The 27,209-nt window shown below is 48.5% G+C and overlaps 1 protein-coding gene across 2 annotated transcripts in view; it reads left to right on the plus strand.

Annotated features, from left to right (window-relative positions):
- Positions 1–26,780, plus strand: part of CDKL4 (cyclin dependent kinase like 4) — a 48,875-nt gene extending 22,095 nt beyond the window's left edge. For both annotated transcript variants that reach the window (XM_029577108.1, XM_029577109.1), the window contains 5 exons: positions 190–390; positions 12,107–12,189; positions 12,288–12,344; positions 18,228–18,362; positions 25,690–26,780. In XM_029577108.1, coding sequence (XP_029432968.1) covers positions 190–390; positions 12,107–12,189; positions 12,288–12,344; positions 18,228–18,362; positions 25,690–25,791 — 578 coding nt within the window. In that variant the 3' untranslated portion in view covers positions 25,792–26,780. The remainder of the gene's footprint in view (positions 1–189; positions 391–12,106; positions 12,190–12,287; positions 12,345–18,227; positions 18,363–25,689) is intronic.
- The last annotated feature ends 429 nt before the right edge of the window (positions 26,781–27,209 follow it).

Here is a 27,209-nt window from a genome sequence, read left to right on the forward strand (position 1 = left end):
TTATCCATTCACCTGGAATTGGTGCGTTCTGCCATGTATTTAAAATATGAAAGCATTTGGTACCATCTGCTTATTCCTTCCTCAAGCTCACTGACCTATCATATTTCAGGTTCTCACAGGCTGTTGCACACTTACTTCTCTTGAATAGTGAGTTATGCCAGCTGTAAAATATTGGATCTTGTATTACAGCACGGCCAGGAGATGATTACACAGATTATGTGGCCACCAGGTGGTACAGGGCCCCTGAGCTACTTGTGGGTGATACCCAGTATGGTGCTGCGGTAGACGTCTGGGCTATTGGATGTGTGTTTGCAGAACTGCTGTCAGGTCAGCCGCTGTGGCCAGGAAAATCAGACATGGACCAGCTCTACCTAATTATCAGAACACTGGGTAAGACTTGTGCTACTGCTCTTGGGACCTTACAGATAATAAGATAGAAGAGCCTGCTCCCCCGATTCCAGAGTCAGCCCTGTCCCCTGCCTTCCTGGGGGATGCCCCATCCTCAGAGTTCATACTTTTCCCAGGAGAGTCTCCTCTCCCACAGGGTATTTCTAGTCAATGGCCTAACTAGATATTTTTGCACCCAGAGCTTCACACTTTCTCTTTCTTGTATTTATTTATTTATTTATTTATAGATTTTTCTATACCGGGGTACGTAAATAACATCACCTCGGTTTACATTCAAACAGTAATTCAGCATTGCGCTTTACAATATAACATGGTAACTGAACGAATACAATATAGTATATAACTTTGTATTAATAGAATAAAAGCAATATATGAGAGATTGTGGCAGTTAGGAAGAGTAGTTGAGGATTCAGATCATTGATAGTAGGCTTTTCTAAATAGCCAGGTTTTAAGGTTTTGTTTAAATTTTTTGTGACAGAGTTCCTGGCGTAATTCAGAGGGCATGGTGTTCCATATTGTTGATCCAGCAATGATGAAAGATCGTTCTTTTGTACTAGAAAGTTTAGTCAGATTGGGTGCTGGGATATTTAGTTTGGCTAAATTCTGGAATCTCGTTGGGCGGGAAGACGTTTTGAATTGTAGTTGATCTGTGAACCAGTGCATTTCTCTGTTTTGAATGGCTTTGTGTATCAGCGACATAGATTTATAAATTATCCTGTAAGCCACGGGTAGCCAGTGCAAAGACTGAAGAGCTGGAGTGATATGATCATGGCGGCTTGTGTCGGTGATAATGCGGGCAGCTGCATTTTGCAGCATTTGCAAAGGTTGAATGGTGGCTTTAGGTAGACCCAGTAACAGAGCATTGCAGTAATCAATCTTTGATAAAATAGTTGCTTGTAAGACTGTGCGGAAATCATATTGGTATAATAGAGATTTAATACGTTTAAGCGTGTATAGCTTAAAGAAACCGTTTTTTACCGTATCCGCGATGAATTTTTTAAAAGTGAGATTGCTGTCAATGATGATACCAAGGCTGCGTACTTGTTGTGAAATAGTGGAGTTGTTTTGAGGAATATCAGAGTTGATCAGTATTGTATTTTTTGGAGGTGAAATTATGATAAGTTCAGTTTTATTGGTATTTATAGCCAATTGGTTGTCTGTGAGGATTGTTTTAATTTCTAATAAAGCTACCTTCCAGGTACTCAGTGCATTTGTGATTGTGCTGGTATTATTATTATTGTATTATTTTATGTTCATTAATTTTACTGAAACATGCATCAAGGGAATCCTGAATTAGTAATGAGTACCATTAACAGAACATGCAATCTGAATTAACATAAAATAAAAAATAATTAATAAAAAAAAAATAAGATGCCAGACCCTAATAATGCACTCCTATTAGCCCACCAAAAGGAGATCCAAGGAAAAAATTAGAGCAAATAATAGGAAAATTACATAATTAAACAGAAGAACATATTCAAAACTATACATGTTCCCTACCTCAGGGGAAGGTATCAGCCCATGAGAGAACTACACATCCAGCACAATATGATTATGGGAAGCCTTGGCATTCAGAAAACGTTTAGATGTTTTGGGTCAGTAAATACATATCTTTTGTTAATATATTTAATTAGCCCTTTACACAAATAGTATAGGAAAAGCTTTGCACCCAGAACAAGATCCCCTGGTACATAGCAAGAAAATGTCACCTCCTGAGAAGGGCTAAAAACCACTACAGGATAAGCCCTCATCTCACCTTTTCTCTTCACCATCTGAAAGCTGGCTGGAAAACACTATAAAGTCAAAATTGTAGGCAATGGAAGAGCTCGCTGTTAGGACACTGAATTGCCTGACACCATCTTGGATCTCACGGTCTTCGTGCTCTTGCTTTTTTTTCCTGCCACAGGCTTTCATGCTTTCTTTCCTCCCATGGGGATTTTTCCCCTCCCCACGTGCTGCTGCTTTCTCCCCTCCCTTTGTAGCTCTTGAAATGGGGAAAAGCTGTTGGGGGTCGGTGAAAGGAATCGGTAAGAGTGGGTCTTGAGCCAACACACACTCACAGGCCCCTGCCTTTCCCTTATGTACGGGCATTGCGAGTGCACACTGGATCAGGCCCCCTGCTCACTGACTGCTGTTACTGCCACTGCCAGACCCAGGCCTGGCTCCAACAGCTTCTCCTGTCTTAGGAACGAGGGGAGCTGGCGGAAGCAAGAAGGGGGCTGGAGCTTGGTGCCCCTTCTGGACTGCATCTGAGGCAGTTGGTCTGCTGACGCCATCCTAGTTATACCACTGTACCTAGTATTGATTCTTAGGTTTCCTTTTTTTACTGTCTGAATTTGGTTCCTATATTTGCAAAGTCATCCTAATAAGCGATCCTTAACCAATGTACTGTAACTGTTTGATTTAAAATTTGTTGTAATCTGCCTTGAGGCCATTGGAAAAAAAGCAGAATATCACCTTTTCACCCCGCAGACCAGTGGCGTAGCCAGAATTGATTTTTTGGGTGGGCACAAGGTTAACATGAGTGTAGGCATGCAGGTCTGAGACCTACTAGTTGTTTTCTAATTGATAAATAATGCCATTTCCCTGTACGTACCCGGATCAGTCCAGACAGTGGGTTGAGCCTCCTGTCCAGCAGATGGAGACAGAGAAAAACTGAAAGGGTTTCCTATATCAGGACAGTGCCTCCCCTGTGTCCCTTCAGTATTTCTCTGTTTCCAGCAGATGCAGGCAGTTGAACCTGCGGTTTCCTAGTCTTATCTAGTTTTTCTCTCTCTTTGATGATTTTCGCTGTTCTTCCCCTCTGGGTTGTTTCCAGGATCAAGTAAGTACTGTTCATTTGATTTAAAAAAAAAAAGAGTTACAAGGAATTCAAACTTTCTCACAAGTGAGACAGTGCTGTCTCGCTGCTCTTACTGGGTCTCGGGGGAATTTTCCCCTTGAGTGGTTCAGCCTGGGACCCCTTTCCTAGTGACCATCTTCCTGGCTTACAGGGGTGATACCGGTAATCCAGTCACTCCATCTTTTTTCCTCCCTAACTTGACCCCGGAGATGCCTTAGCAGAGATGTGTTTTTCCTCTGCCCTTGTTCAGTTTAAATAAAGGCAAATACAAAAGAAAAAAAAAAAAACGGGTCTGAAGCTTTTTAGCCGCATTTATTCTTGACCTGTACGTACAGGGCGAAGGAGCGTTGTAGGGTTCGTTCCCTTCTTACCGCTCACTTTCTGCCAGGCACAGCTGATTCAGTTCCATTTTTTTCTTCTGACTGCGTGGTTTTCTCCTGCACTGATGCCGTGTTCAGCGGCTTTTTTAGCTGCGGGGAGCCAGCATCACAGCTCTCCCATGACGGGCTGTGCTCCTTCTGTCTGCCTGGCGGGGAGGGCCCCTACGAGGCAGCGACACGATCGGCGGTCCGAGGTCAGGTGGTAAAGCAGGTCGCAAAGCCATCTCCCTCACAAAAATCTGTGGGAACGGCGGCCATTTTGTCCTCGGATCTCCCTGCGAATCCAGGACCTGTGGGGGATGAAGAGCCGGTTTTCAATACTTCTCCACCAGAATTAAGTCCCGTGAACTCCCCAGTGGCAGTCCCTAACCCCCCCTCCTGAGCCCAGGAAGGTGCACCACCGTTTTTCAATGGAATTTGTATTGTTAATGCACAAATCTTTTTTGGCTAGCCTGGAGGAGCAGCCTGACCCCCCCCCCCCCCCGGGCCTCCCCCCCTGGCAAAAATCCCTCGGGTCACCACCGGATGTGCCTGGCACCAATAGGGTCAGGACCGTACCGGGCGTACCGGATCCTTCTGACCCTCCGCCCTCTCCTTTACCAGATCCGGAACCGGACACAGATTTATCATTTCCGAACCCTCTGGTCAATGGGGAAGATATGAGGGTCCTCAGGCTATTCCAAAGGGAGGAGCTTGATCCGCTCATTCCTTTTGTCCTGAATGAGCTTGGTATAGTGGTCCCGCCGGGAGAATCCACCACTGCCTCTACTTCACATATTGTGGACCCGGTCCACAATACCACGTACCTTTCCATTCCATTCCACCCCCATGCTGATGCAACTCCTGCTCTGGGAATAGGAGTCCCCAGAAGCAGGCCTTCGGGTTGGAAGAGCCATGGATAAGCTTTACCCTCTGCCAGATCAATGTCTAGAGATGCTTAAGGTATCTAAGGTAGATGCCTCGGTTTCTGCGGTCACCAAACGCACCACCATCCCGGTGGTAGGGGCTACTGCGTTGAAAGATCTTCAGGATCGTAAGTTGGAGCTTCATCTCAAAAGGATCTTTGAGGTTCTGGCTCTCGGAGTCCGGGCGACAGTCTGTAGCAATCTCATGCAGCGGGCAAGCCTCAGGTGGTTCAACAATTACTCAGCACCCAGGACCTCCCGTCTGCAGAGGCGGAACAGGCGGAGCGGCTGGAAGCCACAGTTGCATATGGGGCGGACGCCCTCTATGATCTTCTTAGGGTACAGGCTAGAGCCATGGTCTTGGCGGTGTCGTCCAGATGACTTCTCTGGCTGCGGAACTGGGCGGTGGACTCCTCTTCTAAATCACAGTTGGGCACTCTCCCCTTCAAGGGTAAGTTGCTTTTTGGCAAGGACCTGGAACAGCTTATCAAATCCTTGGGCGACAACAAGGTTCATAAGCTGCCTGAGGACCACCCTAAACAGGCTGGGTCATTTTTTCCGTCGCGCTCTCGCTTCAGGGAGCAGCGCAGATTCAACAAGCTGAGAGGAGCCTTCCAACGGAACACCTCCACCAGATCTCAAGCATAGTTGCTTTCCTTTCGGGGACAATGACCCTTCCGAGACGGCTCCCACCAAAGCCCCGCCACAAAGTCCTCGCAATGAGATACAGCTGGCCCATTCCTCCATTCCTGACTTAGGTGGTTGGCTATCCCTATTTCTCGAGGAATGGGTCGAAATTACTTCGGATCAGTGAGTCCTCGAGGTTATCGAAAGAGGCTATGCTTTGGAATTTGCTCGGGATCTCCCGGACCTCTACTTAGTCTCTCCCTGCGGTACTCGGAAGTGACCAACGGTGTGCCAGACTCTCGACAGACTGCAGGTACTCGGAGCCATAGTCCCGGTCCCTCCACAAGAACAGGGGTCCAGCCAGTATTCCATCTACTTCGTCGTCCCCAAAAAGGATGGCTCCTTTCATCCAATCCTGGCTCTCAAGAGAGTCAACAAGGCACTCAAGGTTCCCTACTTTCGCATGGAGACCCTGAGGGCGGTCATAGCGGCGGTTCATACAGGCGAATTTCTCGCTTCCCTCGATTTTACGGAGACCTACCTTCACATCCCAATTCGCCAGGAACATCAAAAGTTTCTTCATTTCAGCATTCTGGGACATCACTATCAGTTTCAGGTGCTTCCGTTTGGCCTTGCCACCGCTCCATGCACGTTTACCAAGGTCATGGTAGTAGTGGCAGCCTTCTGCAGGTGGGGGGGAGTCCTAGTCCATCCATACCTGGACGACTGGCTCATTCGGGCAAAGTCAGAGGACCTGTCGTGGCAGCGGTCAACCGGGTCTTGTCAGTCCTCACCTCCCTCAGTTGGATAATCAATTTTTCCAAGAGCAACCTCAAGCCCTCTGTTATTGTTTGTAAGGTTTTGGGTGGACCCTTGGACACTGTGGCAGCTGACCACACTCACAGGGGGGGAAGTCCCATGAGGGGCCACAGGTCAGGCTCAGCTTTGGGACACACAACACAGAGTTATATCTTTTATTAGACAGAGTTGATAAACCACCAGAGGTGGCAGTAGTGAGTAGAGATGAAGCCCGGCTGGGCTAGATTTCCTCAGGATACTGGAACAGTGATTCCCTCTATGGCTGTGCTGTAGTGGAGAAAACTGAGATAGGGAGTACAGGAGAGCATACACAGAGTTCTGGTATAGAGCCTCGTTGGTAAAGTTACTCACATGGCGGTTTCTCCCGGAAGGTGACACAGAAGCTGGAATAGAGGCAGGCCCTTGAGGAGTGAGTACCTGGTTCCACGGAACAGCTCTGAGGAAATAAAGTTGGTAACTGACTGATGATGTAAGCAGCGGTTTCTTCCAAGCAGAAGAGAAAAGTTCAGGCAGCGAGTCAGGGAACATGGGCCCTCGAGGAGCGAGTACCAGTTCCTGATATCGACCTGAAAGAAATGAGAGAGGCCAGGGGCGGATTTGCCTATCGGGGGATCGGGCATCCCCCGGTGGGCTTATCACTCCAGTCACGTGGTCTACCGTGCGTGGCCATGACAGAGTCGTGCTAGGCAGACCACATGATGTGTCCTGGGCCAGCCTGGGCGGCGAATACCCAGGCCAGTCCGACAACGTGAGTCTGCCGCTGAGAGAGGCCCCCTAGGAGCGGGTACCCCGTTAGGATAAAGTCTAAAAGTTGGAGAGGCAGAGTAGCTAGGTACGGAGAGTGCATCCCATCCGTAACGATTCCCTTGCTAACTCGATTAGCTAGCAAAAAGTGTAGGCTTTTGTATCCGGGATGCGTGATGTCATCACAGGGCGACGCCCCTGAGGTTCACGCCAAAGAGAGAATAAGAAGCAGGGCCGTGCAGCGCACGCGCCCTATGGTACCTGGACAACATGGCAGGATGCAGCGCCCAAGCCGGACCAGGGATGCCGGAGAGGCGGCAGGCAGGCGCCGCGCCAGCCAGACGTCCATCAACTGCGGGAGGAGTTGCAAAAAAGGTAAGGTGGGCGGAGTGGAGACATTGGGCAGCGACAGTCGTAACACCCTCTCAAGTACTCAAATTCTTAGGAGCGCTCTTCGACACCCGCACGGGCAAAGTGTTGTTACCCGAGGTTCGTGCACTCAAGCTTATGGATCAAGTTCAACATCTGTTATCTCTATCGGTTCCCACAGCCTGGGACTATCTCCAGGTTCTGGGTTCTATGGCTTCAACTATAGATTTGGTTCCTTGGGCTTTTGTGCATATGTGTCCTTTACAGAAAGCTTTGCTGTCCCGCTGGAAGCCAGTCTCAGAGGAATTTCAAACACCCCTGCTGCTCTCCGATGTGACCATTGCCAGCATGCAGTGGTGGCTCTCGCTCGCTCACCTATTGAAAGGGATGCCCCTGCAGACACCTCAGTGAATGATTGTAACGACGGATGCCAGCCTTACCGGCTGGGGAGTGGTGGGTCAGACTCAGTCTACCCAGGGACGTTGGTCCCCAGTGCAATCCCAGTGGCACATCAATTGCCTGGAGACCCAGGTGGTCCATCTGATACTCAAGGCTTTCCTGTCCTTGATCCGTCACAAGGAGGTGTGAGTCCTCTCTGACACCACCACCATGGTAGCGTATATCAATCGTCAGGGGGGCACCAGAAGTCGTCCAGTGGCCCTGGAAGCCAGCAAACTGCTCTCTTGGGCAGAGCGTCACCTGGATCGGCTGGCAGCCTCTCATATTGCGGGGCAGGAGAATGTTCAAGCCGACTTCCTCAGTCGTCAACGTATAGACCCCGGAGAGTGGGAATTGTCCGATGAGGCGATGGATCTGATTTTGCGCAAGTGGGGGGCCTCCCACTTAGACCTGATGGCAACTCTGAGCAACGCAAAGGCTCCCAGATTCTTCAGCCACAGAAGGGAGCACTGCTCGGAAGGAGTGGATGCCCTGGTTCTCCCTTGGCCTCACGTCATCCGTCGCTACATGTTTCCCCCTTGGCCTCTGGTGGGAAAGGTACTCTGAAGGATAGAACACTACAGGGGGCCCGTCATTCTAGTAGCGCCAGAGTGGCCCTGGAGACCGTGGTACACCGATCTGGTGAACCTTGCAATGGACGGTCCTCTTCGCCTCGGTCATCTCCCAAATCTGCTCCATCAAGTTCCAGTATTTTTCGATCAGGCGGATCGCTTTTGTCTAGCGGCCTGGCTTTTGAGCGGCGACGCCTGAGGAAGGGGTATAAGGAGGAGGTTATATCCACTGTGTTGCGGGTCCGTAAGACTTCTACCTCTCTCGCTTATGTTCGGGTATGGAGAGTGTTTGAGAATGTGTGTTCCGCGTCCAGAGTCTCGGCACGTAGGGCCCCAGTATCCCAGGCCCTTTCCTTCCTACAGAATGCTCTCTCCAAAGGCTTGTCTTTCAATTCCTTGCGGGTGCAGGTTTTGGCTCTCGATTCCCTCTTAGGTAGTATTGATGGTTACGTGGTGGTGGCCCATCCGGATGTCATTCGTTTCCTCAAAGGGGCCAAGCATTTGAATTTGCCTGTCCGGGCTACTTGTCCTTCTTGGAGCCTTAATTTGGTGCTTCGGGTTCTTTGCTAGGCGCCCTTCGAGCCCCTCCAGTAGGCTACGCTTAAGGACCTAACCTGTAAGACAGTCTTTTTAGTCTCTATTTGCTCAGCCAGGAGAGTGTCCAAGCTCCAAGCCTTGTCTTGTAGGGAGCCTTTTCTTCGCTTTTCTGATTCAGGTGTCTCCCTCAAAACGGTACCCTCCTTTTCACCAAAGGTCGTGTCCTCTTTTCACGTCAATCAGTCAGTGGAGCTTCCTGCTTTTTCTCCAGAAGACATTGCGAGTACGCCTGGCGGTGACCTTCGGCGCCTTGAGGTAAAGAGAGTACTACTGCAATACTTACAGGTTAGAAATGAATTTCGAGTCCCTGATCATCTCTTTGTCTTATGGAACAGTCCCAATACGGGAAACAAGGCTTCTAAGGCTACGATTGCTCGATGGCTAAAGGAGGCGATCGCGTCGGTGTATATCTGCCGGGGCCGGACGGTTCCAGAGGGCTTAAAGGCCCATTCCTTGCACTCACAGGCTATTTCTTGGGCGGAGAGTCAGTCGGTCTCTCCGCAAGAAATCTGCAGGGCGGCTACTTGGAAGTCTTTGCATACTTCTCGTCATTATTGCCTTGATGTACAGGCGCCAGTGTTTGGCTCCTTTGGAAGGCAGATACTTCAAGCGGGACTGTCTAGGTCCTACCCTACTTAGGGAAGCTTTGGTACATCCCACTGTCTGGACTGATCTGGGTACATACAGGGAAAGGAAAATTGGTTCTTACCTGCTAATTTTCGTTCCTGTAGTACCACGGATCAGTCCAGACTCCCGTCCTGACTACTATTCTGCATATATCCGCTCAAAACTTTTATTCACAGGTTTTTTAGGAAATGGCTCCTTACTATATGAGCTATGAGGCACCTGAAGTATCTGCTACATTACTAGCTAAGTAAGAGCGTTTTCCTACATTTGAATTTCCTGTTTTCAATTTGAAAGTTACAGTTGTTTACGTGCTTGATCTTATACTGGTTCACCATCTGTCTGCTTTGATAACATTTATACTGAAGGGACGCAGGGAAGGCACTGTCCTGATATAGGATACCCTTTCAGTTTTTCTCTGTCTCCATCTGCTGGACAGGAGGCTCAACCCACTGTCTGGACTGATCCGTGGTACTACAGGAATGAAAATTAGCAGGTAAGAACCAATTTTCCTATACTGCACCCTAGAATGGCTTTCTAAATAATTTGCAACAGCCATTATGCATCATGCGTGAAACTTTAAAACATTTTACCTCAATTATTTCAAGCACTTACCTGTATTAAAAATTCCTTATTAATCAGAATTTATTTTATATTTATTGCAGTTTATAAATGCACAAGTATAGAAAACAATTAGATCCAATCATGTAATAAAACAAAAATTAATGTATTCTTTCGTGAACCATCTTTGCAGAAAACCAGAAATCTTCATAAATACAATAAAATATAATTAATCATCAGAACAGGTGCAGCGCAGAGCTAGGGCAATTCACGTTACAACTAACATGAAAACAAAATCTCAAATTCTGGTATCACCTCAGCAAAAAATATCCCTCCACTGCTATTTTGTGAAGTAAAACAAACTCTTGCAAAGAAAGAGGCATCTAGAACCTTGCCACACAGTCACAGCACTGACTCAGGATTCAAATAACAGCAACCTTATGAAAAAGCAGCAATGCAAATACTACACTAGGCCCTAGAACATTAATACATCACCTATGGGAATAACAGAACAAGCTGGACTACTACAGAGAAACTACACGCTAATAGAAATACTGCATTTCAGTCACACACACAGGCAAAACAGAGACCGATCTTTACCTAAAATAGAAATAAGAGACTACAAATTAGAAACAGAAACATGCAGATAAAACCAAAATAGCCTGAGAAACTAGTCTCTGAACAGTGGAATACTGAAGAAAGAGCAAAATACAAAAATATAAGAAATACACATTCCCAAAGATGGCATATCTAACATCTCAAAATAATTTTTTTTTTTACCTTTGTTGTCTGATCTTTGTATTTTTCTAAACAGTTGGTCCTGGTCTCTTTTTCCTATTTTTTCCCTTGTCGCTCATTTCCTAATTCCTTTTCAGTGTCTTTCTTCTACTACTGTTTTCTTCCCTTCCTCACACACACATACATGCTTTCTCTCACAGACTCCCTCATACACTCAAGCTCTCACTCTCATATGCTCTAACCCACACACTCACAAGCTCACATTCTCTGCAGACACACATACAAGCTCTCACTTTCTCACCCCTCCACAGGCTTACATTCTTATGCACACACAGACGCACATCCAGACGCTCAAACCCAGTCTCCCATTCTCACCCACAAACCGATGCTCCTATTCTCACCCATACATACACATATTCAAGTTCCCATTCACACCCACACATACACACATTCAAGCTCCCATTCTCACCCACACACACAAACCCAGACTCCCATTCTCACCCACACTGCCATTCTCACCCACACATACGCATATTTAAGCTCCCATTCTCACCCACTCACAAACCCAGACTCCCATTCTCATGCACACATACACACATTTAAGGTCCCATTCTCACCCACATATACACACATTCAAGCATCCATTCTTACCCACACATTGAAGCTCCCATTCTCACCCACACACAAACCCAGGCTCCCAGTCTCACCTACATATTCAAGCTTTCATTCTCACCCACACACACACCCGGACTCCCATTCTCACCCACACATACACATTCAAGCCTGTGCCCAGCTTCCGCTTCCTCCCCCTCCCAAGCAGGAAGATCAGTTGGCCTCTCCTGCTGCCACCGGCCTCCTGCTATCTTTGGGCCGTACGGCCCACCGATCTTCCTGCTTGGGGGGGGGAGGAAGCGGAAGCTGTGTGCGGCGCTTCTGCTCCCTCCCACCCCAAAAATAGGAAGATCGGTGGGCCATACAGTTGCAGGATCGCTTCCCCATGTATGCCGTGCAAATGCACGGAATGGCATGCCGGCCCTGGGTCCTTCTCTTTGCCGCGCAGAGATGGGATCCCGCGACGGCCTTGCAGGTCCGGTGCTCCACTTCCGGTTCCAGTTGGATGGACCTGGGTCCAAATTGGGTGGGCAGCTGCCCACCCAGGCCCACCCATGGCTACGCCACTGCCGCAGACCTATGTACATTTAATATAAGTACTATTGAGTACCCTGAACATCCAGGCCTAGGGATGACATTCTCTGTATTCCAGAGTCAGTCTCTTAGTAATCCTGTCCTTTGAGGTCCCTGCCTTAGTCCCCTGAGCCACTAAACTGTAGAGACTTTTGTTTCCTTCTGCCAGTCCCCTCACCCCGTCAGTCCTAGAGATCAGAAGCTCTGGGTATTCTTTGGCCAGTTCCCTGAGCCAGCAAATGGTTTGCTAATGGAGCAGGTTACAGACAGATTGATGATTCACTTTGTATTATCCAGGAAAGCTCATCCCCAGACATCAGTTCATCTTCCGCAGTAACCAGTATTTCCATGGAGCCAGCCTTCCGGAGCCAGAAGATGTGGTACTGTTGGCTTGCTCTTAATATTTAGACTGTTGCGTTCTACAGTCTCATTTGGCACGCTGTTTGTTAACAGCTTTCTTCTATTGTGTCCATTTTAGGAGACTCTTGAGGAAAAGTTCCTTAATATTCAACCTGCAGCTCAAAGCTTCATGAAGGTATATAATAATCCAATATATATAATGTGACAAATTATGCAGTGGTAAATTTGCACTATATGATATGCTGGATATAAATGTACATATAAAACATTACACAGTATATTAAATTTTCCGATTTTGAAGTGGATTTCTCCTTTGGAAATGGTCAAAAAATATATAACGGAGATCTTAAAAATTCCTAAAGAAATGATGCCTACTATAGCTAAGGTCTATATGACAAAATCTGAAGGGACTGAACAACCTGATCAGGTGTCTGAACCTGATTTAGATCTGACACAGTTCCTGGAGACATCCACAGAAATAAAGATAACTAGACGAGGAACTTTGTTTCTACAATGTGTTTTTTCTCAAGATAGAGAAATGTTATTGAAAGCCTTTTTTCGTAACAGAACATCTCAGTTTTTTGGTCAATTGGTTTGGTTTTCCCAGATATTACACGCTCCACTCAGGAACGTAGGAAAAAATTCTTAGCTATGCGAGCTGAAGTAGTGGGTATGGGGGCCAGGTTTAATCTCCGGTTTCCATGTCAATGTATAGTGAATATGCAGGGTGTTAAAAATGTTTACTTTGAACCTGAATTGTTACGTAATTTCCTAGATGCACGTACCTCGACGTCTCCAGTTTAATCTGTTTTTGATTACGGAATGTAATGGAAAATGATCTATGACAGCCTCTATATATTCCTATACTTTATTTCTTTATTGCTCCGCTTAAATTGTTCATATCTTGGAATTTCTTTTTCTTTAATATTACATAGGATAAGACGAACTAGCAGTTAGAGTTATGTTAGATAACATGTATTTGGGTAGAATAACTGCAATTCCTATTTTGTATTTTTCCTTTAATTTACCTGTATTGTATGGTAAAAAATTCTATAAATAAAAATTAAAAAAATAAAAAAATAAAACATTACACAGGACAATTTTCAGATAATGATTTATGTGAGTAAATCAATGGAAAAGTTTCCTTCTTCGGTTTGCCTGAACATAACGGACATGCTTTTAGCCGCATTTAGGGGAAAGGGGAAAGGGTTGAATGATACTGGACAAAAACATGGGGAGATTGTAATTTTTAAATGTACGCCCATTATTTTCCTTACAAAATCCTCTCGCACAAAAAAGCAAGGGAAAAAGTCTACAGGCGCTTTGAACCCAGGACATGTTTCAAAGTGAGAAAAGTTGTTCTTTTTTTCACTCGGTGCACAATCAAGCTGTGGAATTTGTTGCCGGTGGATTTGGACAAGGCATTTAGCATAACTGGGTTGAAAAGAGGTGGGGGATGGATAGTTTCCTATAGGAAAACTCCATAAACAGTTATTGGCCAGGTAGACTGGGTAAGCCATCCTTAACCCTGCGAGTGAGCAACAAAGAATGGATCAACTGTTTGGGTCCTTCTGGTGACTTGCATCAGTCACTGTCAGAGACAGGATGCTGGGTTCGATGGACCTTTTAGATAGACCCAACGTGACCCCTCTTATGTTCTTATGAAACTTGGTGCAATGTCTTCAGGTGAATAGTACCTGTGGATTTTGTTCCTAAACAGAATTTGAAAACCATCCCACATTGTATATGGTGGCGCATACAGTGTTGTTGTTTGTAATATTATAATTGCTCTAGAGGGAGATCTGGTATTATAATACATGTGATGGTGTATACAGTATATACTATTACAATATATATGATGGGAGACACTATTTCATTAATAGCTGTCACCTGTTGAAAATTAAACAAGGATATGTCAGATTGGAGGTGCTCAGCATTCTTTCTCCCAGGAAGAACCCCAGCACTTTCTTCTGTCACTCCACTTCTGGATCACAGTACTCTTGCCGCCATCCCCAGCACATTCTTTTTTATTTATTTATTTTATTTATAAGATTTTCCAATATAAATTCAGAACAAATCAAAGGAAAAGAAATACAAACTGCTTTCATATTGGACAATTACAATTCAGAGAAAGAGCTTAACTCATAAAATCTCCAGTCTATAAATTATTAGGCAGTAGAGTCAACATATGCCAAAGAAATAAACCCATCGGGATTCGAAGAATTAAGCGAAAAACTGCTGTAGACATCAGTTCTTATCATACATGAATCACATTGCTGACAAAGAAACCTCCTCTGGCATAGATGTTTCTTCAGGCCTAGACAAAGTTTGTTTTTCGTTGATAAATTGAGCCATTTGAACAGGATCACAAAACACATACTTTGTCCCAGCTAACTTAACTATACATTTACAAGGATAAGTTAACCAAGAAAAAAAACCCAATTGTTGAATCTCTGCACCTAGTAGGAGAAGACACATCCTCCTACATTGAGTAGACTTGGCTACATCATGGTAATTAAGAAATAAGACAGTCCTCTTAACGAAAATACAGTTTCAACAAATAATCCCTATCCAAGTCCAGCAACAGATTAACTATCAAGACAGAAGAAATAATTTCTTAATCTCCAGATTAGCAGTCTGATTTGAAAATCCCTCAGGTTTACCAGTAACTTCAGATTTCTTAAACATCGGGATGTAATAAGTTCTGGAAACAGGTAGAATTAAATCCTCTGGAACCCTTAAAACCTCTAGGAGGTATTTCATAAACATCTCCATAGGTGTCACAAACTTTTACTTAGGAAAATTTACAAGTCTGAGATTTTTCCATCTAATAATATTCTCCCATGCTTCCACCTTATACCAAGGACTGCCCTAATACTAAGGGAGTCTCCAAATTCTGTCTTGCCAAGGCACTCACATTTAAGAATCCATTTTCTGCTTAAACATGGATAACACCTTCTGATTAGTTCAAACAGCCACACTCAAAAGCCTGGAACTGGGACATAAACTGAGCCATTTGATTAGTTAGACCTGCAGTGGCTTCCCATGTTCCATCCAAAATAACTCCCTTGGGGGATTGAGTCAGAAAACTAAAGAAGGCTGACAAAGCGTGGCTGAGAACAGCTGTTCTCAAAATGTTACCTCCTGAAACCTCCGGGATTGAAAAAACAAAGGAGCTTCAGACTGATCCTACAAAACTTGATTTATGTTGGCTGGCTCTCCTTCAGCACCTCGAGGAAAAGACTGAAACAGCTCCTTCTCCATTGCAGCAGCCATGATGTCATCAAAGTGCCACGTCTTCACTCATTCATAACTGGTGCTGCAATTTCACGGGCTGCCGCAGAGGTTCATGTGGCTCTGGAGTAAGTGAAACGTTGGCATTAGGAAAAAAACGAGGGGCCCTCCATTCCCATAGTGCCCAATGATGCAACATCAGAGCTTGCTGTTGACGTCTGTTCACCATGCTGATGCACAAAGGAATCCCCCTACCCGTAAAAGCAGAGAGCAATAATGGAGTTGACTGAACAGTATAAAGTCTTATTGGTTAAGGGTAGTAACCGTCGCTCCAGCAAGTTACCCCCATGCACTCTTTTCCTCATTCCCATCCTTTAGCCTTTAGGGATCCACAGTGTTTATCCCATGCCCCTTTGAAATCTTTCACCACCTTTGAAATCTTCACCACCTTTGAAATCTTCACCACCTCCTCTGGAAAGGCATTCTAGGTATCTAACACCCTCTCCGTGAAGAAATATTTCCTGATGTTGGTTCTGAGTCATCCCCCCTGGTGTTTCATTTCCTGACCCCTAGGTCTATTGATTTTTTTCCAATGGAAAAGATTTGAGGATTGTGCATCATTAAAACCTTTCAGATATCTGAAGATCTGTATCATATCTCCTCTGTTCCTCCCTAACATCTTGCTGAGCTCTGTCCCTACTGTCACTTGGGAATGGGTCAGCAAGCTCTCAGTGATTACTTATATAAACTAATATGGTACTAAAATAACATAAATCTTGTCCCCATGAAAACTGGGGGCGGGGGAAAGGGCAAAAGTACAACCAGAAAATGAATGCCCAATCTAGATAGCCTGGATGTAAAAACCCAAGTATATGTGGGAGCTGTAAAAGCAGATGGATGTAAATTTATAGTATATGTGATAGAAGAACCAATAATATAGCATATGTAGAATTAGATATGTAATATTGCACTGTGTGTGGTAGGAAATATAGTACATATTGTGGGAGGTGTAATTATAGTGTTCATGATGGTATATTAGTAATATTAGTATGTAGGTGTATGGAGCATTAAAAACAGTATACTCTATATATAATATTATGGTGTTATAGCATAACTGATGTATTTTCAGTTTACAAGCTTTTATGAATTTTCTACTAAATAATTAAGGTGGTCAGATTTTTAGCTTGATTGATGCAGAGAGGGTAAGTGGTCTGGTGTCATGTGATGCTCTCTATCTAGTTTGTTTCTTTCCCTGCTGGAAGGGGGAAACATGACCTACTGCTATAATGCTTAACTCAGAGAATTTCACTTTCAGGCAGGAAAAGAAAAAGTCTTATTTGCAAGGCTGGATTAAGACATGCTGAGGCCCTAAGCTATGGCAGGTTTAAGAGGCTCCGCAAGAGGGTCAAAAAGATGAATTGCAGTAATGTTTTTGTGTTTGAGGCCCTAAGATGTAGCTAAGGTACTGTAGTTTGTTCCCAAATCCGGCACTGGCTGTTTGAGAGAAACCTCTAAAGTAAGAACTTCCAACTGAGGTCCAGCTGGAAAGTTCAGTCTAGGGTTGCAGCCAGTCAGATGTCCGGACTGGGTGTCAGCAATGCAGATCTGAAAATGAAACCTTATGATATTTATTCCCCTGTACATTGGTTTTACTAGAATAGGAGATCTCAGACATTCTTCCAACGTGATCCCCCCTTTGTCATGAAAACCTCCCTCTAAGATCTGAAGTCCCTCTCCCCTCCTCCTGGTAACCTCTTTCCATTGCCTCTCCACTTTCTTGTAACTGTCTCCCAGTCCCTTCTTGTGACCCGCTTCCACTTCCTCTCTGTGATCTTCTCCCAGTCTCTCCTCACCTTGCTATAACCCCCCTCTTAGTCTCTGTTCTCCTCCCAGTAATCCGTTTCCAGCCCTACATCTTTTCCCTGTAAGCTTCTTCCTGGTCTTTTGTCCTCCAGCTATAACTCTCTCCATATCCCTTCTCTCCTCCTTGAATCTCAGGGTCCCTCTAGCCCTCCATCATTTCTGTAGTTGTCCCCGTCCCCCCCGGGCCTCTTATAGAAGCCGCCATCCCTTCAGTTTTCATTTTACACATCTAGAATGTAACTTTTGAAAGTATTAGATTGTACATTGTAGGGCCAGCTTGATGGCTCAGTGAAAGTGCTGTGCAGTTCCAGGTAGAGAACTTGGCTTCAGTTCCTGTGCTAGGATTTGTCTCTCTAGGCAGGCTGAGGATGCTGCAGACTTACAGCCTAATCATTACAAGATTCTCGAAGGTTCCCTGGTGCATGGCCCCCAGCCCAGGACTGGGAGTTGTAAAGCAGGTGAAACAAACCCAGGTGGTTGTGAGTGAAGGCTCATTGCGCTGGATCCCAGATCCTTTGCCAAATAATCTGGAAGCCAGAGGAGCAGAAGAAGATTGCTGGGCCAAAACTTTTTTTTTAAATGATATATTGTATTAATGTTTTATTGATTTTAAATGTTTTAATTACACATGGAATAACTGACACTGCTTTTGTTATCTGTTTCCTGCAGTTAGTATTTATTGAAATGCCCCTAATGTCAGGAGAGGAGGAAATGGGATAAGACAGACATTGACTGTGATTTTTATTCTCCCCTCTCTCACCTCGTCTGGTAGGCAGGTTTTCCTGTGATGAAAAGCTCAGCTCTTCAGCTGCTGGCTCTGCAGCTTTGGGAGCACCAGTAAGGTAGCAGTAGAGAGAAAGAGGGGGTGATCTGCCTTGAATCTCTGCTTTTCAGTCCCTCCAGCTTTACTCTATGATAACAAACATGGCACGTCTCTGAATCAAGTTAGATGTTTTTGCAGGGGTGTCTGAAGATGAATCCCGATGACCGGTTTTCCTGTGAGCAGCTCCTGGAGAGCTCCTACTTTGAGTCCTTTCGTGATGAGCCAGAAAAAAGGAAACCACGCTATGAGGGGAAGAACAGGAGACGTCTCCAGGTACCTATATATTCTGCCTCTTCCCAATCCCTTGGCCCTACATAAGTGCTGCCTCGATGAGATCTATAAAGCCTTTAGTGCTAAATATCACTGCCACTGTAAGTTCACTAATACCTTGGTGCTGCCTTGGTGTGGTCCATGCAGTGCTCATTTCTACTGTTACGGCTGTGGCTGCTGTACTACCGCCTCACCACCAGGGGTCCCTCTAGTGCTGGCTTTCCTGACAGGCCCAGTCCATCTCCTATGTCCACTCTATGCTCTGGGTGTGCCCTCTTAACCCTGCCTGACAGTTGCCTCGGTGCTTCGGCATCGAGCTCACCTGGGCTCCCTGCTCTAGCCTGCCTTGCGTGGCCTGCGGGCCTATCCTTGCCTTGCCTTGCCTTGCGCGGCCTTCGGGCCTATCCTTGCCTTGCCTTGCCTTGCCTTGCGTGGCCTTCGGGCCTATCCTTGCCTTGCCTTGCCTTGCGCGGCCTTCGGGCCTATCCTTGCCTTGCCTTGCCTTGCCTTGCGTGGCCTTCGGGCCTATCCTTGCCTTGCCTTGCCTTGCGCGGCCTTCGGGCCTATCCTATCCTTGCCTTGCCTTGCCTTGCCTTGCGCGGCCTTCGGGCCTATCCTTGCCTTGCCTTGCCTTGCGCGGCCTTCGGGCCTTTCCTTTCTTTGCCTTGCCGTGTGCGGCCTTTGGGCCTTCTTCCTTGATTTCCATACCTGGCCTACGGGCCTTCCGTGTGTGTGTGTGTGGCCTACGGGCCTTCTGACCTGCCTTGCCCCGCTATTGGTGTGTGGCCTACGGGCCTTCCGTGTGTGTGTGTGTGGCCTACGGGCCTTCTGACCTGTCTTGCCCCGCTATTGGTGTGTGGCCTACGGGCCTTCCGTGTGTGTGTGTGTGGCCTACGGGCCTTCTGACCTGCCTTGCCCCGCTATTGGTGTGTGGCCTACGGGCCTTCCGTGTGTGTGTGTGTGGCCTACGGGCCTTCTGACCTGCCTTGCCCCGCTACTGGTGTGTGGCCTACGGGCCTTCCGTGTGTGTGTGTGTGGCCTACGGGCCTTCTGACCTGCCTTGCCCCGCTATTGGTGTGTGGCCTACGGGCCTTCCGTGTGTGTGTGTGTGTGTGGCCTACGGGCCTTCTGACCGCCTGCCCTGACCCAGCCTGTACTTGACACTGCCACTTGCCGCCTGCCCTGACCCAGCCTGTACTTAGACACTGCCACTTGCCGCCTGCCCTGACCCAGCCTGAACCCAGACTCTGATTCTTGCTGCCTGCCCTGACCCTGCCTGGTACCTGACTCTGTTTCGAGCCTCCTGTCTCTCTCCACCTGGAGCCACCCTGCTGGGTGGTGTGCACGACTCCTGACCGGAGCCCAAGCGTAACATCTACTGCATCTGAAAGGTGTTCAAAGCTTTTCAATTGGGATCAAGTTACATTTCCTTTTTATTCTCAGCTTCAAACTGCATTGTAATCTTTGCAGATAAGTAATACAGATATCTTATTCTCTGTTATTAAGTTAGAAAAGAGTATGCATGATTAAAACTGGATTGCTACAAATTATATTGTCTGTGGGGAGACCAAGGTATCCTGTGGAAAGTATGTCGTGCGCAAAGTGGGAAAGCTTGGGAGAGTTTATATCATTTTTAGACAGTGCCTTGTGAGAGGATACAGCATCCTTTGTGGAGAGACTTGAGGGAGACTAGTGGGTCCTTTGGAAAACTGTCTTGGAAAGGCTCGAACATCTTTTGGAGAGAGTGGTATGGGAGAGGCTACAGAGGAAAGAGCAACCCAGAGAGGAGAGAGTTATCTAGGAGAGGATAACGTATCTTTTGACAAACATGTTGCGGAAGAAGACTGCTTGATCTTTGGAAGGAGTGCATCAGGAAGAATAGAAAACCTTTTGGAGAAAGTGTCTCGGGAGAGGATCAAGCATTCTTTGCACAGAGTGATTTAAGAGAGGAGACGAGTCCGTTTAAAAATGTAGCTGATGAGCGATTAGAAGGTCCATTGAAAAGAGTGTTTCAGGTAGATAATAGCATCCTCTAGAGCCAGTGGTTTGGAAGAGGAAACCAGTATCCTGTTACGGCTGTGGCTGCTGTACTACCGCCTCACCACCAGGGGTCCCTCTAGTGCTGGCTTTCCTGACAGGCCCAGTCCATCTCCTATGTCCACTCTATGCTCTGGGTGTGCCCTCTTAACCCTGCCTGACAGTTGCCTCGGTGCTTCGGCATCGAGCTCTCCTGGGCTCCCTGCTCTAGCCTGCCTTGCGTGGCCTTCGGGCCTATCCTTGCCTTGCCTTGCCTTGCCTTGCGCGGCCTTCGGGCCTATCCTTGCCTTGCCTTGCCTTGCCTTGCGTGGCCTTCGGGCCTATCCTTGCCTTGCCTTGCCTTGCGTGGCCTTCGGGCCTATCCTTGCCTTGCCTTGCCTTGCGTGGCCTTCGGGCCTATCCTTGCCTTGCCTTGCCTTGCGTGGCCTTCGGGCCTATCCTTGCCTTGCCTTGCCTTGAGTGGCCTTCGGGCCTATCCTTGCCTTGCCTTGCCTTGCGTGGCCTTCGGGCCTATCCTTGCCTTGCCTTGCCTTGCGCGGCCTTCGGGCCTTTCCTTTCTTTGCCTTGCCGTGTGCGGCCTTTGGGCCTTCTTCCTTGATTTCCATACCTGGCCTACGGGCCTTCCGTGTGTGTGTGTGTGGCCTACGGGCCTTCTGACCTGCCTTGCCCCGCTATTGGTGTGTGGCCTACGGGCCTTCCGGGTGTGTGTGTGTGGCCTACGGGCCTTCTGACCTGCCTTGCCCCGCTATTGGTGTGTGGCCTACGGGCCTTCCGTGTGTGTGTGTGTGGCCTACGGGCCTTCTGACCTGCCTTGCCCCGCTATTGGTGTGTGGCCTACGGGCCTTCCGTGTGTATGTGTGTGGCCTACGGGCCCTCTGACCTGCCTTGCCCCGCTACTGGTGTGTGGCCTACGGGCCTTCCGTGTGTGTGTGTGTGGCCTACGGGCCTTCTGACCTGCCTTGCCCCGCTATTGGTGTGTGGCCTACGGGCCTTCCGTGTGTGTGTGTGTGTGTGGCCTACGGGCCTTCTGACCGCCTTGCCCTGACCCAGCCTGGACCCAGACACTGCTGACTGCCGCCTGCCCTGACCCAGCCTGTACTTGACACTGCCACTTGCCGCCTGCCCTGACCCAGCCTGTACTTAGACACTGCCACTTGCCGCCTGCCCTGACCCAGCCTGTACTTAGACACTGCCACTTGCCGCCTGCCCTGACCCAGCCTGAACCCAGACTCTGATTCTTGCTGCCTGCCCGGTACCTGACTCTGGTTCGAGCTTCCTGTCTCTCTCCACCTGGAGCCACCCTGCTGGGTGGTGTTCACAACTCCTGACCGGAGCCCAAGCGTAACAGTATGCCGAAGCCATCACATTTTCCAGGGGAAGAGATAGGTCTGTGTCCTGCCGGTGAGTCAACTTTTCACTAATTCAAGATGCCTCCTTCTTTAAAGTTTTATACCTGCAATTCCTGTCAAACTTTGAATTATCCAAGCTATCAGAACTGTCTAGCCTGTGAACTTGTTGGTCAGGAACACTGGTCATGCAATAATTGCAACAAGAAAAATGTCTCTGTCTATCAGGAATGTTTGAACTGTCTGGCTCCTAAACCAGGGTGGTGGAAATGCTCCTGTCTTCCGTGTTTGTTACCACCAGGCAAACCCTGCCCCTGTTGTTCTGCTCAAGGACCAGCTGTGCCATTAGAAAAAGCTATCAGCTCTCCTAACCAGTTTTCTGTTTCTGGCTCAACTAAAACAGACATTTTTGCTGGCAGTTTGTGGGTAGAAAAACCCAGGACTTACCTGGCCAAGAAGGCTTCTGTGAGACCAGTGCTAGAGCCTCGGGAACAGGTTTCTCTACAACGGAGAGAGCTGATTAACTCTAGCAGGGCTCAGCTTCCCACAGCTGCCAAGTGGACACTAACGAGCACCTTCCCTAGACGTCCTAGAACTGCCTGTGCCTTCTCTAAACTGCTCCTCCAGAAACAAAATCAGGAGCATCAGACTTTGGCTCGAGGTATCAAGCCCACGGCAGTACAATCTGTGTCTTCCATGCACACTACCTCTAACCATGCTACTCTGCCATCTGAACCTGCTACAACGCCCGGAGAAGCGTTCGAGCCTGCTTCACCGCCCCGAGAGGGGTCCGAACCTGCTACAACGCCCCGAGAGGGGTCCGAACCTGCTACAATGCCTGGAGTGGTGTTCGAGCCTGCCTCATCGCCCCGAGAGGGGTCCGAGCCTGCCTCATCGCCCCGAGAGGGGTCCGAGCCTGCCTCATCGCCCCGAGAGGGGTTCGAGCCTGCTACAACGCCCCGAGAGGGGTCCGAACCTGTTTCATCGCCCCAAGAGGGGTCCGAGCCTGCCTCATCGCCCCGAGAGGGGTCCGAGCCTGCTACAACGCCCCGAGAGGGGTCCGAACTTGCTACAACGCCCCGAGAGGGGCCCAAACCTGCTACAACGCCCGGAGAGGTGTTCGAGCCTGCCTCATCGCCCCGAGAGGGGTCCGAGCCTGCCTCATCGCCCCGAGAGGGGTCCGAGCCTGCTACAACGCCCCGAGAGGGGTCCGAACCTGCTTCATCGCCCCAAGAGGGGTCCGAGCCTGCTGCACTACCCCGAGAAGAGCCTGCTAAACCGGTCCTGTTGCCACCCCCGGAGGGGTTCAAACCGGCACCACTAACAGACTTTCTAACTGAGCCTGCTGAACCGGCCCTGCTGCCGTCCTCGGAGGGGTCCGAACCGGCCCTGCTGCCGTCCTCGGAGGGGTCCGAACCGGTCCTACTGACAGACTTCCTGAGTCAGCCATCGGAGTCTGCTGAACTGGTCCTGCTGCCACCCCTGGAGGGGTCCATACCGGTCCTGCTGACGCCCCCGGAGGGGTCCGAACCGGTCCTGCCAACTGCCTTTGTTACTCAACTATCCGAGCCTGCTGTACTGACCCAGCTGCCGCCCCTGGAGGGGCCTGTACCGGTCTTGATGCCGACCTTGGAAGGGTCCGGACCGGTCCTACTATCGCCTCAAGAAGGGTTACGGACTATTTCTCTGCCCCAGGTGGGGTTTGTGTTCCCCTTGTCACCCCAGGAGGGGTTATGGAAATCTGCACCGCCTCTGCTACCCCAGGAGGGGTCTAACCCTGCCGCCTTGTCCCAGGAGGGGTTATGGACTGTTTTTCTGCCCCAGGTTGGGGTTGTGTCTGCCTTGTCACCCCAGGTGGGGTTATGGACTGCCTTATTTCCTCGGGAAGGAGTTGACCCTGCCGCATCACCCCCGGAGTGGCCTCCCGTTGTTCTTGATTGCCTCCTGCACAGATGGGATCCAGGAGGAGGGGGAGGCCTTGAGGGGGGGGTACTGTTACGGCTGTGGCTGCTGTACTACCGCCTCACCACCAGGGGTCCCTCTAGTGCTGGCTTTCCTGACAGGCCCAGTCCATCTCCTATGTCCACTCTATGCTCTGGGTGTGCCCTCTTAACCCTGCCTGACAGTTGCCTCGGTGCTTCGGCATCGAGCTCTCCTGGGCTCCCTGCTCTAGCCTGCCTTGCGTGGCCTTCGGGCCTATCCTTGCCTTGCCTTGCGCGGCCTTCGGGCCTATCCTTGCCTTGCCTTGCCTTGCGTGGCCTTCGGGCCTATCCTTGCCTTGCCTTGCCTTGCGTGGCCTTCGGGCCTATCCTTGCCTTGCCTTGCCTTGCGTGGCCTTCGGGCCTATCCTTGCCTTGCCTTGCCTTGCCTTGCGTGGCCTTCGGGCCTATCCTTGCCTTGCCTTGCCTTGAGTGGCCTTCGGGCCTATCCTTGCCTTGCCTTGCCTTGCGTGGCCTTCGGGCCTATCCTTGCCTTGCCTTGCCTTGCGTGGCCTTCGGGCCTATCCTTGCCTTGCCTTGCCTTGCGCGGCCTTCGGGCCTTTCCTTTCTTTGCCTTGCCGTGTGCGGCCTTTGGGCCTTCTTCCTTGATTTCCATACCTGGCCTACGGGCCTTCCGTGTGTGTGTGTGTGGCCTACGGGCCTTCTGACCTGCCTTGCCCCGCTATTGGTGTGTGGCCTACGGGCCTTCCGGGTGTGTGTGTGTGGCCTACGGGCCTTCTGACCTGCCTTGCCCCGCTATTGGTGTGTGGCCTACGGGCCTTCCGTGTGTGTGTGTGTGGCCTACGGGCCTTCTGACCTGCCTTGCCCCGCTATTGGTGTGTGGCCTACGGGCCTTCCGTGTGTATGTGTGTGGCCTACGGGCCCTCTGACCTGCCTTGCCCCGCTACTGGTGTGTGGCCTACGGGCCTTCCGTGTGTGTGTGTGTGGCCTACGGGCCTTCTGACCGCCTTGCCCTGACCCAGCCTGGACCCAGACACTGCTGACTGCCGCCTGCCCTGACCCAGCCTGTACTTGACACTGCCACTTGCCGCCTGCCCTGACCCAGCCTGTACTTAGACACTGCCACTTGCCGCCTGCCCTGACCCAGCCTGTACTTAGACACTGCCACTTGCCGCCTGCCCTGACCCAGCCTGAACCCAGACTCTGATTCTTGCTGCCTGCCCTGACCCTGCCTGGTACCTGACTCTGGTTCGAGCTTCCTGTCTCTCTCCACCTGGAGCCACCCTGCTGGGTGGTGTTCACAACTCCTGACCGGAGCCCAAGCGTAACATATCCACTGGGAAGAGATTTGCTTGGGATAGTGTCACCTTTGCTGGGGTGAGTGCCGCTGCAATATGAAGCTCTATACCTACAGCAATAGCTTAGTAAATGTTCTGTTTGCTGAAAGCCACTTTAGGCAATGCTGGGCTATTAGTTTGCATGTTTGCTTTAAGTCAATATTTGGCTGGCACATTTCTCATCTTATCCAGATTCAGAGTGGCTTTATTTTGTGTTTAAAAACCTGAAAAGAAGATTAGAGAAAATGGCTCCGTTCCTCCCCCTGTTCAGTCCATTACTGTCCTCCCATGTGAGAGTACACAGCACAGAATAAGGGGTCCTTCAGGTTTGAATAACTCAGCAATCCAATTGGCTAATGCCTGGCGTTGGTTTACATTACATTACTTTTTATTTTATATTGTTATTTTACATCTGTGTTTTTATATAGCCGCTTCATATTTGAGTTTTTATTGATTTTATACCTGTAATTGTATTTCATTTTTCTTATAATATTGTAAACCGATGTGATGGTAGGACGGTATATAAAACTCAATAAACTTAGCTAAACTAATTTCTCTTCTGTTCATCATACATTTTGTAAAGACCTTGTCGAAGCTTTAGCTTCTTTCTCATGAGTGCAGTGACAGTGGTGTCCATGTCAAAGTACTTTCTCATTCTTCTTTCCATTAGAATCATCTTCTGCCTCAGATCCAAGGAAACCCCACTTCCCCCCCATCGGATGGAAGAAAACTGCCCCGGCAGCAAAAGTTTGATCATCTCCCAAACATTTAAGTGCATGAGCTCCTACCGTCCTTGCAGCTAGAGGAGCCTGGCTTATGGACCTGCACAGTTTCTTCCCTGTTTTCCGCGCACAGTAGAAATGAAATGCATCTTCAGAAAGGGCATGAAGAGCAGCAGCAGGCTAGAGCTTAGGATAGGGAGCCAGGAGAACTCTAGGGTTCTAATCCTGGCTCTGCCATTGACTTTTTACATAATCTTGGGCAAAATGACTCTGAGCCTCAATTTATTCAACAAGAGGCAAGTAATAGCTTTATCTGTAGTGAATTGTAAGCTCTATGGGGAAGGTTCATGTTATATAGTTTCATTGTACTTTGCAAGACTTGGCGGGGGTTCCATAGACGATCAACTGTTAGCAGCAGCAAAGACACTCACTGTACAGCGCATGCAGTTTCCACCCAGTCATAATTAACAGCATTGTTTTGCTCTGACTGATCCCAGAGGGTATGCATAGTGTGTTAAAATAGATAGTGGGAAACCTTGTGTGATGAGGATTGGGGGTGGGGGGGAGGTGGCCAAGGGAGACCGATCACTTTTAAGTATACTTCTTTTTAAAAAAGAAAGTGAGGGGGGAGAGAGAGAGAGCAGTAAATGAGGAGCCAACAGAGAGAGGCGTGCAGTAGAGTTGCATTCGGGGCAGTGGAGAACAGGGTTGATCTTTAACTGAGAAAGCTCCCTCCTGAGGTCTCCATACTTTCCGGCCAGTGTGAAGAGTTGCCAAGGAGGTGCTGTCCAGTATAAGAGCATAATGCTGTGTAACTCATTATAAAACAAGAAGCATCATAGTGCCACTCAGCAGCTTTGTTCTGCTGAAGGAAAGCAGAGGAGGAGACTGTTAACAGTAATCACAAAGGCTGCTCAGCAGGAGAGATGTTAAAGTCAAGCAGGCCGATACAGAAAACTTCACGGGAGAGCGGGCGAGCGATCCAGTAAATAAATTTATGTAAATGAGGGCCCGCGGTAAAAGGAGGCGCTAGGGACACTAGTGCGTCCCTAGCGCCTCCTTTTTGACAGAAGCGGTGGCTGTCAGCGGGCTTGACAGCCGATGCTTAATTTTACCGGTGTCGGTTGTCGAACCCGCTGACAGCCACGGGTTCGGAAAACGGACGCCGGCAAAATTGAGGAGTCCCGTCTTCCAACCCGCAGGCCGATTTTAAATTTTTTATTTTTTACTTGTGGGGCCTCCGACTTAATATCACTATGATATTAAGTCGGAGGGTGTACAGAAAAGCAGTTTTTTCTACTTTTCTGTATACTTTCCCGGTGCTGGCCGAAATTAAAATGTGCAGTTTCGCTGCACATTTTGCTTTCTGTATCGCGCAGGAATGACTAATAGGCCCATCAACATGCATTTGCATGTTACGGGCGCTATTAGTTTCGGGGGGGGGGGGGGGGGGGGGGGGGGGGTTGGC

Source organism: Rhinatrema bivittatum, chromosome 14 (assembly GCF_901001135.1).
Source record: "Rhinatrema bivittatum chromosome 14, aRhiBiv1.1, whole genome shotgun sequence".
NCBI classification, from domain to species: Eukaryota; Metazoa; Chordata; class Amphibia; order Gymnophiona; family Rhinatrematidae; genus Rhinatrema; species Rhinatrema bivittatum.